Source organism: Lichenostomus cassidix, chromosome 28, assembly GCF_008360975.1.
Source record: "Lichenostomus cassidix isolate B80296 chromosome 28, HeHo_3.0, whole genome shotgun sequence".
NCBI classification, from domain to species: Eukaryota; Metazoa; Chordata; class Aves; order Passeriformes; family Meliphagidae; genus Lichenostomus; species Lichenostomus cassidix.
This window is the reverse complement of record NC_139508.1, coordinates 4,205,845-4,218,968: the sequence shown is the minus strand read 5'-3', so window position 1 is coordinate 4,218,968 and position 13,124 is coordinate 4,205,845. Positions and strand designations below refer to the sequence as shown.

At 53.9% G+C, this 13,124-nt stretch overlaps 1 protein-coding gene across 2 annotated transcripts; it reads left to right on the top strand.

Annotated features, from left to right (window-relative positions):
* Positions 1-379: 379 nt before the first annotated feature.
* ACER1 (alkaline ceramidase 1) lies at positions 380-12,648 on the top strand. 2 transcript variants are annotated; one of them, XM_085040278.1, is made up of 7 exons: positions 380-707; positions 2,576-2,678; positions 8,808-8,922; positions 9,268-9,406; positions 10,407-10,544; positions 11,230-11,367; positions 12,038-12,648. In XM_085040278.1, the coding sequence occupies exons 2-7, from the start codon at positions 2,586-2,588 to the stop codon at positions 12,204-12,206; spliced, it is 792 nt and encodes a 263-aa protein (XP_084896404.1). In that variant the 5' UTR covers positions 380-707; positions 2,576-2,585; the 3' UTR covers positions 12,207-12,648. The 2 variants fall into 2 exon arrangements, with proteins under 2 accessions (XP_084896404.1, XP_084896403.1); XM_085040277.1 differs by lacking the exon at positions 380-707 and adding an exon at positions 2,248-2,457.
* Positions 12,649-13,124: the final 476 nt, after the last annotated feature.

The window sequence follows — 13,124 nt, the reverse complement described above, 5'->3', positions numbered from 1 at the left end:
CCAAATTGCTTGAACGCCTGAATGAGGCCCAGGAGGAAAATATTTGCAAAGCAGTCAACCAAAGGTGTCCTGGTCAGATAGTTCTTTAACTAAATAACAAAATAAACTGGCTAGAAGAAGCGAGATTTCATGACAACATTCTTTCTGACAATAAAACATTGGGGGAAAGTCAAGAAGAGGCTCGAATTTAAATCCTGAAAGAGGCAGCATCACCTTGCTCCGCACTTCTTGGTGGAAATGATTGCAGTGGGATTTTTCCCTGTGCAAGGGAGGTTGAGTGGATGTTCCCTCCCCTGGGAGAAGCAGGGCCAGCACGGGGAGCGCCTGCGCAGGGAACCTGCCCGGGGGCACTCGGATGATTTCAGGCTGCATTTCCACCCCGTCCTTCCAACCCTTCCAGCTCACGCTTCCCTGCCCTGCCTCCTTGCCCCTGCCCATCTGGGGGCATGGATATAAACCCCTCCAGCCAATATGTTTCCTGTGGGGACCCAGGTTTGCCTGGAGGGTGCACATGGCTCCTGGCTCATCCCAAAGCCTTCCCTAGGCACGGGGCAAGGGGTTTTTCTGGCGGCTGCTAGCAGTGAGCTCACACCGTGGGCACTCCTTCGGAGCTAGGGCGGCAGGGCAGGTTGCTGCTCCAGCTTTGCTGGAAACCTTGGAGCTCCTGGAGCGTGGGGAAACAGTGCTGGTCCATCCAGGGATCACAGGTAAGCACCAGTGCTGGGTGCTCCATCACTGCTTCCACTTTTCTTTTTCCTCTTCTTCTTCATCATCTTCTTCTTCATCATCTTCATCTTCTTCTTCTGTCTCTCCATCCCTCCACCATCTCTCAACCAACATCTCTCCAGCCATGAGATGGGATTTGCCATCCTGGCTCTGAGTCTTTTCTCACCTTGCATCGCTGTAGAAGCAATGAGGGGTGTGGAGTCCCTGTGGTGTGAAGGAGCACATGGAAACCCAGGAGCATGAAGAGCCAGCCCTCAAACCCTTCTGCCTGCCACCTATTTTATTTTGCTTCTGCAGCTGTGATCTCAGCTGCCCTGGGAGCCACCCAGCCTGGATTAAGGAGAGGCCATGGTTAAACTGAAGTTGTAAGGGAACAGTGCAGGTTCACCCTCAAGTCAGTTCGTCTGGTTGGAGCAGGAGCTGCAGAAGAGCTCGTTTGTGTTGGTGTCACCCTCCTGGGTTTTCTCCCTTTGAACTGCTTGGGAAGGGAGGCAGAGGAAGCTGTGGGAGCCTCACCCTGCTGCACACCCACGGGGACTGCTGGGCACGGTGGTGGCTCAGCTCACCCTGCTGCAAACAGGGAGTTTCTTCTCAAGAACTTGATCGTGATCATTGGGTTTGAGATAAACTTCCCTTCCCTGGGTTAGAGTTGAAAGGATTTTCAAAGAAAAGCAAAGAAAGCTGTTTGCTACCAGTGCTTTGGGAGCTCAGAGATGCCACTGAAGTGGTGTCACCTCAGGACCTGCCTGGTGTCACCCCAAACCTGCTCGCTCTGCAGGGCTGGAGCAGCACAGCTGGATGAGTTAGTCCCACACAGCATCCAGGGATTGAACTGCTCAGCTCCAGGGAATTTCTGACTCTGTTGTGTACCAAAAACCCCGCTACTGTGGGCTTGGTGGTGCTTTCAAATGCCTCTAAGGTTGGCACCCATCTTCAAAAATAGCTCCAAAGTCCCAAGGATCGGAAAAAAAAAAAGCCAGATAGGAAACTTCTAATCAAAATAGGATCAGAACTTTTGCTTTTTTAAATTACTGAAAGAGTGCTGAGGAATGATGAGGACAGGAAACTCTTTAACATGGTGGGGGAAACACACAGAAGGTTAGATTTTCTTCTGTTCAGAATCTCATTTGTAGCTTCTGCCACTACCAGAGGCCAGGTCTGGTGGTTGAGAGCATGCTGTGGGTGTGAAACTCCAATCCCTTCCACTGGGAAAGCAGGATGGAGATTGCCTGGGAGTGCACAGCGAGTGAAATCAAATTCAGAGTGAAGAGGCACCTCCCAGAGCCTTTGCTCTGCACCCCAGGACTCCAGCAATGCCCACAACCTGTGCTGGTGCTCCGGGGCTGAGCTCCCATCAGCCACGTTCAGCCCTCGGGAAGATGCTGAGGAGCAACTCTGCAGAACAGAGCCAATGAGCACCAACCTCTGCAGGGTTATCCACTCCCCAGAGGTAACTCCGAGAGCACAGGGAAGTCCTCCTGGCAGGAAGGTCTGAGTCATAAAGAAAGTGAAGAGGAGAAGAAGACAGGGTGACAAGGACTGGGCTGAAATGGGGAAGCGCTGTGTAGCAGCAACAGCACCTTATGGGAAATGTTGATGCCATGGATTGCTGACCATCCTCAGAGTCCAAGAGCATTTTCTGGGGTGATTTGCAACTCCTGCATCGTGGGAGAGAGGAGATATTCTGCAGTAGGATGTGTGTTGGGAAGAGGATGAGTCCTCGGTAGCCGGGTAAGGCGCGGTGCTGGGCCGGGGGTGCCACAATTGTGAGGAGCAGGGCTCCCTTTGGGTGTGCAGCTCTGTCCTTCCCTGTGCACACCTCTAACCTGCTCCTCTCCTTTTTCCCAAGGTGCCCAACAATGCCGAGCATATTTTCCTACCAGAGTGCCGAGGTGGATTGGTGTGAGAGCAACTTCGTGCGCTCGGCAGTGATTGCAGAGTACTACAACACCGTGAGTGGCTGAGGGAGGCTGGGGCCAGCTCCAGGCACCCAGGAGCTGCTTTTGGGATCCAGACAGGATGGGACATCCCTGTTTTCTTTCCTCCTCCTCACTCCTTTGAACTCCCTGGTGTTGGAGGGTGCTGGTATGGGGAGCACTTTCTGAGCTTCAGGTAAATCCCGGGACTTTTGTCGCTTGCAACGGTCGCTCCCCAAAACCTGCTGGGGTCAGGGGTACTCCTGGGGTGTGTGTGTGTGTGGGGTTGATTCCCAGTGAGAAAACTCTGGCAGAGCTCCTTCACAGCCCAGATCGGTGAGATCCTGTTATACCAGTCCAGCAGCTCTGCTGCCAGCTGGGGTAAGTCCCACACAGGGCTCATATATTCCAGCTGAACGTACAGGAGTGGCAGAATGAGAGGCAACACTTCCATGAACCGTGTCAGGCAGGTTGGGAATCCGGAACTCGGCGGGGAGGAAAGCTGGAGCATGAGCCAGTTTCACCTCCTGTGATCCTTTCTCACTGTGGCTGCTCCCAGTGCCAGTGCCTGGGCTGCAGCATGGCCAGAGCATCCCTGTCTGCCTGCGGAGGGCTGGGAGAGCAGCGGCTCTCCAAGCATGTCCTGCTCCTCCGAGCAATTAAAGGCTCGCAGGGGTGTGAGGCATGTGGATTTACAGCCTTCCACAGGCCTTGTTTACAACTTTTGGCAATTACTGTCTAACACTAGAAGTTCTTGTTCTCATGGAAATGGCTCTTCCTCTTTTTTTTTCTAAGGCATTTCCTGCTTTTAATAAATTACCTGTAATGACGATAATTCCCCAGCCCGAGTCCTGCAGGCTCTAATTGCCCAGCCAGGGTCTCAGAGGAGGGGGCTGTGTGTAGTCACTGCTCTTTGAGGCACTCAACAAAGAAAGATCTGCCAGTCCAGACCAAATCCTGCTTCCCTGGGGCATCCAGCTGGGTGTTTTGTGCTGTTTGCTGTTTACTGCTGCTGTTGGATGGGCTCAGAGGAGCAGAGTAGGGCATAATGAGCAAGGGGATACAGAAACCACCCAATACTCACATCAGATTCTCAGATCTCAGGGCTTGGAGCAACCTGGGTGAGGGGAAGGTGTCCCTGCACATGGCAGGAGTGGAATGAGATGATCTTTCCAACCCAAACCATCCTAAATGCAGCTGGAAGTGTCCAAAACCTCTGTGTTTGGGAGAGTCATCAGCAACACTGCAGAGGGGCTGATTTCCATCAAGAGCAGGAAGGCTGAAAGTAAGGTTTTGGTCTGAATTCCTCCCAGGAGATAAATTTGCCTCATGTCCTAGTTTGGAACATAAGGGAGCATTTTTGAAACTTCTTTGGAGCTGAGATACCTCTCACACCCAGCCTGGCAAAGTGGCTTGGAGTCCTTATCACACCAAATAGTATCTCAGGAGCTTTTCAAAAGCACTTCTGTGTCTGACTCCTCTGCTGGACACATGCTGGTGTGGCCAGATGTGTGACTATCTCTTTCAGGCCCCTAAGTCCCATAAAACATTAATTCTCAGCTGCCTGGGTAGCTTTGTGGCACAGGTTTCTAAATCCTGTGGCTATTCCTGAATACCTTACCCAGGTGCCCTGTCCTGGATGGAGGTTCCAGCCATCTCCCAGGTTTCCATACCCCACCACTGGGCTTGTTGGGATGAATTCTCACTATGTGGGATGCAGGCACAACTTTCCTTCAGGAAAGGAAAACCTATGGATGTTTCCATGCAGATAGAAACGAGTGTGATAGTGAGGGACAGAAGGATGTGGACAAGCAAACCCTGCAGGATTTTTTCCCAGTGGTTGAACTTGTTCTTGTTCTCCTCTATAGGACACTGGGCACCTCTTCCCCAGCAGAGAAAGAGGTTTTATGGTCCCTGCATTGATGTCCTTTTTGCCAGGCTCTCGGAGATCAGCAGAGTGCCTGTGCAGGAAGGGAGGGAAACAATTCTGCTTAGGATATGATTCTCTTGCAGTTTCTGTTTTAGGATGTGATTCCCATATAGAGAAAGCGGCAGAAATTTAACCCTGCCATGTCAGCTGCCTGCCTCAGGCTGGCCTTGACCTCCTGTCCAGACAGGAGGAGCAAACCTTCTTAAAATCTGCCATTATCTGAGCATCTGCCAACAGCCCCAAGGCTGCACTGTGCTAAGGCCAGACTTTGTCACCAAAAGTGAGCCTCACTGACATGGCATCACCCCTTCCTTAGCAGCACAGCCTGGCACTGCCTGGGTCCCTTCCTCAGCTGGCACTGCCTGGCTCTCACCCTCTGCAGCAGCACAGGGATCTCTCTTCCTGCTCTGGGATCTCCCACAGGATCAGGCTCCTTGTGATGTGCCCTAAAGGGGGGACTATAGAAACCCTGAGATCCATAGTTATCCCTGCAGGGTTCATCCTGCAGATGCAGGGGCTGAGGGCACCACCCCAGGTGTGATCCTAACAACCTGCATCTCCTCTTCTCCCCACTTATTTGTTCCCCACATTCAGATTGCTGCCTCTCAGCAGCAAGCCTCACAGGCCTGCCCTGAATTAATTATATCAATATTTACCTCAGTGTCAATTTTCCAGAGTTTTAGACTGGCTGGGAACCCAGCCAGCTCCTAGCCAAGCCTCCTGGATCACTAAATCAGCAGGGTTTCCTCACAGAGCATCCTCTTCAATGTCTTCTTCCCAGCCCTGCCCGGGGCTGGAGCAGAGCAGTTCTGTGCCAGCAGCAGCAAATGTGCAAATGGGGATTGCTCTGTGCCAGCCATGCTCTCTCAGGCCTGCTTGGCTTGCATGCTTTTTATTAGAAATAAGCACCAAGGGTATGAGAAAAGAATGTAAACAGTACCTTTAAGTACCTAATAATACATGGTGGCTCATGGCTGGATGCAGTTCAGCACAAAGCTCTGTTTATAGTGACTCAGTGACCCAGAAATTTATTGTCTTCTGGCTGCTCGGGGGAGAGCAGTGTTGTGCTCCAGGAGGGTCATCAGTCAGGGACTTGTCTTCCTACCCTTGTTTCTTGGCTGGAATGACTGATGCAGGACGCTGGTGATGACACTCACATCTTCAGCAGTGTCTCTTTGCAGCAGCTCTGGCACTGCTGCACACCCAGAGCTCCTGGATGCTTCACTGAACGGTGAGAGGAGCTCAGCTGCAGGTGCAGATGCACCCAGAGAAGGGCTCAGGGGCAGGGGCAGGGCTGTGTGGGGTGTCCTGGTCCTCTCACACTCTCACTAATCCCATGGCTCTCTTGTCTGCCCAGAAAGCTGTGCTCAGGAGCACAGCCCAGCACGCTGCAAACACTCCCCAAACTGCTGCTTCTTGCCCCAAAGCAGCAGCATTGTGATGTCAGGACACGCAGCCTTGTCCCCTGCTATACAGATGTGGCTTTACAAACTTGCTGCACAGGTCTGGAGAGCCTCAGTGTTCACTCCTGTCTTTAGCCCTGTGGGCTCCTCTGTCACTGAAGCTGGTTCACTTTCAGTGAATGAATTCCCTGCCACAAGTCCTGCAGGAATCTCCTTCCACTGCAGGAAATGCCTGGCTTGAGCAAGGAGCAGCCCAGGGCTTGCACTGCTGCTGTGCTCAAACCAGCACCTCCTGCCTCCATCGGCATCAGAGGCTGATCTCACCTGTCACAGGTGAAGGTTCTGTCTCTTTGTCTCAGGCTGGAGTTGCACAAGTTGGGGTCTTTCTGATGATCCTATTAATGCACCAGGATTAGAGCTAAGTTGCTGATCCAAGCCTCGCTTCTCTCCTGGGAAAAGAAGCAAAGAGTTGGGCTGAGCTGAGGCACCTGGAGCAATATCTCACACTTGTTAGGGAGTGGGTGGGACATGGCTGGGAGCTTGGGCAGGAGGACTCTCACATGTCCTATCACACCTTGGCTCACCACTCTTATCTCCCCAACATCCCAGGCAGAGGGAGCTGGTGCCTCCTGGCCAGTGTGACCAGAGAGGTACAAAGAGAAGCTGTGCTGGGGGCTCCCAGCCTGAGCAGAAACTCCAGAAAAACTTCCCAGTGGGTGTACTGGGAGCAAATCCCTCCTAACCACGTTCGGGATGGAGCTTGCCACATCCTAGAGGGAAGACAGAAAGTCAGCATTTACAAATCAGGGCTTGGAGCCGCCGAGTGATGAAAGCCCCGTGTCCCCCAGGGGGGTGGGAGCTGTCCCCTAAGCTCCCAGCTTGGCTGCTCTGCAAGGACTCCTTCTTATCTTCCTGACCCTATTGGCACGGTTCCCCTGGTTATCCCTCCCCTCTGCTATCTGATCTTGCACATCTCGTCCCGAATTAATGAAGTGATAACGCAGCTATCATGTAATTAATGACACTGTTGCAATGCCCGCTGCAGCAGGGATCCGGAGCTCTCCCTCCTTTCCTCACGCTGATGTGCATGCTGGCACTTGCACTCTCCTGCCTTTTCCCCGAGCGTTTTCCCTCTCCCTGCTTGTCTTTCAGAAGCCTCCTTAATCATTCCACAGGAAAAGAAAGGTTTGAAGCAAAGTTGTTACTTGAACACATGGTTTGATTTCTCGGTCGTTTCCGAAATATTTGACCTCAACGGTGCAAGTGGGAGCAGCACTTCTCTTTTCATGGCTGGAATGGGAACAGGCCTGGATTTGGCTTTAGGCACCTATGGAAAACTGATACATTCGGCCTGAGAACTGCTGCTAACAGGAGCATCAACTTGTCTCACGGAAGCCTTAGTGAAAATCAAGATTAATCTCCGGTGTTTAAGGGAATAGAGACCTCACATTAGGCGTGAATTGTGTTTCCCTCTGGAATACGAGAGGGTGTGTTCCAGAGAGATGACAACATCCCGGTGATTTGCAGCCCTGTTAGCATAAACTGAGATCCCAGGGGACACCACAAGCCCAGCACTGATTTTGCAGTTTCCCTGGTGCTGCTGAGGGGGGAGGCCGCAGCGGTGGATGCCAAATTCCAGGCGTGGGGTCTGGGTCAGCATCGGGCTGGGACATGAAAGGAAAAGGATTGTGAGACTGAGATAAAAGTCACCCTGGTGGTTTGCCAAATGGCACTTCAGCAGATGGCTCCAGAGCCCCAGAGAGCTGTCTGGCAGGTAAATGTAGCACCACAATACCAACCTTTCGTAAGCAGGAATGATTTTCCCTGGGGAAGCCGTGCTTCCCGGTGATATCCCTTTCCTGAGCTTCCAAAGTCAGGTGAAAAAGGCAGGTTAGGAACCCACAGAGGGTAATTAAATGAGTTCAAACTTCACTCCCCCGTGCTGCAGGGTGGAGCAGGCCTGCCCCAGCACACAGGTCCAGGCTTTGGGCACTTTGCTCCTCCCCAGCTGCCACATTTTGCCCATCAGCATCTCCCTGAAGCACTGGCACCTTCAACCAGTCCAGCAACAGGCTGAGCCCCAGCGCCATCCCCTCCTCTCCAGACAAATCAAAGTCCCTCAAAGAAGGAATTTTGCAGAGTTGGAGATCAGAGCAGAAGAATTCCTCTGTGTTCGCTTGCCAGGTGTGTTTAGAGGAGGTTTATGACCTCATGTAATTACCAGTGTCCAGAACACCTCCCCTCCCCAGGCCAGGTGGCTTCACACCTGACACCACAGGATGTCACCTTAGTCCTGCCTGTCCCCACCTCCTGATGTCCTGCTCGTCCTGCTGCTCTCCACCACACCCACTCCCAGTTCAGGTTGTTTTGCTGACTGTGGCATGCTGTGCTGGCCGAGCTCCTCACACCCTTCCAACCCCTCACAGGGCAATCACTGCTGGCTGGAAGGGTCAGGAGCCATCCAGGCAGCTCCCAGTGGTTCTGGGCTGTCAGGAGAGGGAGATGGCTGCAGACAGAGGAGTTTGGCAGCTGAAGATAAACCATTATCACCCAAAAAGGGTGATCCTGGGCTTGCTGGCCCCAGAGGGAGAGCAGAGGTGTCTGCAGCCACTGTTGGCACAGTGAGAGCTGCCCTTCCAGTTCCAGCCTGGCTTCTGGAGAAACGCCTCTGCCCTCTCCCTGTGCCAAGAGCAACCCCTGCTTCCACCCCGGCTTTCCACTGGAGATCAGGATCCTCCTCAGAACAGAACCTCCACAGAGATCCTGAGGCACTGGTGGGATGGGGCTTGCCCAGGACTGTGCAATGAGCTGAGTGTGCCTCTCGTTTTTCAGATCAGCAATGTGAGCTTCTTCGTGCTGTCCCCTGCGCTGCTCTACCTGAACCGGCAGTACTGCCAGAAGAAGGCCATGCCCCTCTACTTCATCTCAGGGCTGCTCCTCCTCGTAGGTGGGTGCCAGGGCTGTGGGGAGAGCAGGCAGGTTGCCAGACTGCCCAACATGATCTCTTTGGAGAGTCTCAGTGGCCAAAGCACAGGGAGAACTTGGGTGGGCAACCAAGCGGTCAGGTCTGTTTGAAGCCCTGCAGACCACAGCTCCTGCCAGTTGTGGAAATGCATCTTCCAGCCCTGTAAATCTCTGTGGTGTGAGTGGACTCACTCAGGTCTCCCTGAACACCAAAATCTATGCCCTACTCTTCAGGAATGGTGGATCCTCAGGAATGGCCCCCAAGAACTTCCCAGGGCTTGTGGAAGGATGGAGCTTTGCCATCTCAAGCTGTCCTTGCTCCTTGCAGGTCTCTTCTCCATGTACTTCCACATGACCCTGAGCTACGTGGGACAGCTCTTGGATGAGCTCTCCATCCTCTGGACACTGGCTGTGGCTTATTCCTTCTGGTACCCACAGGCTTACTTCCCCAAGTGCATCAAGACCAGGTATGACCCAGAGGGACACGGTGCAGATGGGACATTGACACTGAGGTGTGTGACCCATAGATCCCCCCAGCTCCTCTGCAAGGGCTCAGCTCTGAGGTCACTGCAAGTGGTTTTAGACCAGACCCTCATTCTCTTGGTGCTGACAGAGGAAAAGTCAAAACCCTCCTGTGCTGGGCTCCTCTCAGCTGGAGCTGTTTGTGTTTGCAATGCTGCAGAGGAAACTTTGCGTGGAGAATTTCAAAATTAATTAGGAAATGAAACGTTCCTGAACATTGACATTCAATTACTCACGCTGTCAATCTGTTCCAGCATCCTCTGTCATCCACAGAGAGCTTTCCCTGAAGGCTGAGGGGGTTTCCCCTAGGACAAGCTGCTCCAAGTGACACCCCTCACTGCAGGGAGGGCTGGCTGGGCTGGAGGAGCTCAGCAGAAAGGATGGGGACACTGGGAGAGCGTGGGGCAGCAGGACCAGGAACCCAGCAGGGCTTTACTCAAAGGATGGTCCCCTCTGAGCCAGCCCAGTTCACAGCCTTGCTCCTAGTCTGCTCTTCCCATGCCGAAGGGGAGGTCACCAGGAGTTCACCGTGGAGACATGGCTGGGGGAGAGGGAAGGGACTTGGGAAGGGATTTGCATGTGAAAGGCCCCTCAGAGCCCTATTGTTGCTCAGGGAGCCCAAATCGGGATGTTTGCACAGTCCTGTCTCACGGTCCTTCCCTGTGCAGCTCTCCCGGTGCCTTTGCCTCATCCCTGGCATCACCACAGAAGTGCAGGAGCTGCCTTGTGCGCTGTGCTCCCTGCTCTGGCATGGCCCAGCCGGGGGGCTGCTGCCTGAGCCTTCCTGCCAGGACCCCACAGAGCCTGAGCTCAGCCACGTGCAGACAGACAGGAGGTGCTGGAGAAGCTTTTCCCCTCTCAGGCCAGGAGCAGAACCTTTCCCATCCTCACCCTCCCCTCCTGTGAGCCCTGGGGTCACTGACACTCACTCCCAACTCCCCTCAGGAGGCATTTCTTCTGGCTGACTGGGATCACCACCGTGATCAGCACCTTCATGTCCTTCGTCAAGCCAACCCTCAATGCCTACGCCCTCAACTGCATCGCCTTCCACCTGCTCTACCTGACCTGGAGGGAGCTCAAGAAGTAAGGAGGGGGTTCAGGGCTCAACTGCAGGTCCAGCTGTGCTCCTGTTGGGCACTGACTGCATCCACAGCAGTGAATTGAGCCCAGGTCTTCACCAGCCACGTGGACTGGGGAGGGAGCAGGCAGAGGCCCAGGCAGGGCTGTGGGCAGTGGAGTACAAAAAGAACACCTGGCCCAGGTGGCTGTGCAGAATGGGGACAATCCATGGGGCAAGGGTGGAGTCATCATCCCTGGAAGTTTTCAAAAGCCCTGTGGAGGTGGCACTTGAGGACAGGGTTTAGTGCTGGACGTGGTGGTGGTGCTAAGTTAACAGCTGATCTTAAAGGTGATCTTAAAGGTCTTTTCAAAGATTCTATGATTCCATGATTCTCCCCCTCAGCTGCCATCTCTGCAGCTCCTTCCCCTTTGTGGGGCTTTTGGGAACTAGTGTGGGGCTGGGAGAACCCACCAGGATCTGGAGAGAAAGACAGGAGTGCTTTGGCATCTCCCAGCATCATCCTCACACCCAGAAAGTCAGAAACCCTCTCTCCAGAGCCACGCTTGTCCAGTTCCTGTGGAATTCTGAGGAATATTCTCCAGAAGGAACTTGCTGGGGTTTGCACTGCTGCATGTGCAGGCAGGAACCAGCCCTCTTTAAAACTCCCTTTCCTTCCAACATAATTGTTCTGCTCCCTGTGTCTTCCAGGTGCAACGACAAACGGGTTCACCGCATGGCCGCGGTCATGGTGATGTGGTGGGTGCTGGCCATCACCAGCTGGATCAGTGACCGCTGGCTCTGCTGGCTCTGGCAGGCCATCAACTTCCCCTATTTCCACAGCTTCTGGTAAGGGCTCCAGGACCTCCAGCCCAAACATTTCCTGGGCTTAAGGGCCCACGGCAGAGAAACAGCAGAGATGAGACACTCAACCAAGGAGCAGCTGCGTTATTTCCCCACCCTCTCCCCTTTCCTGGCACTATTGATGCTGCTCCTCACTCAGCCCAAGGATTCAGCCCTAAGCCCTCCTTAATATCCCTCTCCTCCTCTGAACCAGCCAAGCACTGTTTTGGAAGTGAAATTGTTCCAGAAGTCCCTCCAGGTGAGCAGCTGGCTCTCAAAGGGCTGCAGCCACTCCCCAGGCACTGTGTGAAGTGCAATGTTCTTGGAGTTATTTCAAGAGCCAAAGCGAAAGGCAGGGTTTTGTTTGGACCTGACATTTCAGTGCTGCACACTCAGATCCATCCTCACAAAGCCCTGGGATGGCTGGGACAGAGCTCAGCCAGGAAATAGGGAATGGTTGGAATGGGTCCCCTATGTCACCCCAGCTCCTCTGCACCCAGAATTGTCCCCAGCCCAGCTCTCAGAGCTCTGCCAGGATTTCCCTGTAGGCACAAACCCTGCAGGACCCACACTCCCTGCAGCCCTTGTGGGGCCTTTGGGGGCTGCAGCCTCACGGTGACCATGCCAGCAGGCAAAGTCCCCCCTGTCCAACACATCTTTTTGTTTTCCCTGGCAGGCACGTGCTGATAGCCATGTCCCTGCTCTACTGCTGCCCCCTGGTCATCTACTTCGACGTCACCTACGAGATGCCCTCGTTCAAGCCCAAGCTGGAATACTGGCCCAGTGACTCCTGGCCTGTCGTGGTGCCCTATGTCACCCTGGAGGAGCCCCACAAGCAGTGCTAGAGCTGGGTGCCCTCAGGCCTGCCTGGGCACGGGGTGTGTGATGCTCAGGGAATATCTCGGCTACATTCCTGTTCCTCACACAGGAGCAGCGTGGTCGTGGAGGGGGCAGGGAGCAGCTGAGGCCTCGTGATGCTGGGCATGAAGCAGGGTGGCAGCCCACGGGTGCCTTGGAAGGCTCTGCCCAGGCTGGTGTCCAGGGAACTGGAGATTTCCTCCAGCAGATCTCTGTGAGACAGGGAGGGACATGGTGCTGTTTGTGTCCTCTGCTAGTCAAACACCAGCACCCCTTGCTGACAAGGGCACAGTGGACAGCACTGAAGCCAAACTGGTGACAGCTGGGTTTGTTGGGGCTGCTCTAATTATTATTATTATTAACTCTATTTATTGATGTATGTGGTCTTGCTCAGGAGAGCTGTGCATTAAAGCTGTGTACACCAACTTACACTGAAGCCCTTTTTGTCTCTGACTGCACCACATCCTCTCATCTGCCAGTCACTCCCACAGACAGGGTGCCCAAAGCTCTGTCTGATCTAGGGAGAGCTGTTTATAAAGAGAAATCCAGGGTGACAGCCCAAAAGAGGCTCTGCTGGCCCAGGCTCTTCCCCTTCCCCAACCTCCAGTGATCCTTGTTCCTCCCCAGCTCTGAAAGTCCCCAAAGCCCACACAGGTAACTTGGAGACACCTCTGCTTTCTGGAAGGGCTGTCTGGGGTGAGGGTGAGGTAAGGATGGCCAAGGCTGGCTGAAGGAGGGATTGTCCTGCTCTGCTCTGTGCTGGAGCAGCCTCACCTCGAGAGCTGGGGGCACTTTGAGCATCACAAGATCAGAAGGATCTACCCAGAGGCTGCTGGGGCACTGCCCAGGCTCCCCAGGGAATGGTCCCTGCCCCAAGGCTGCCAGAGCTCCAGGAGTGTTTGGAC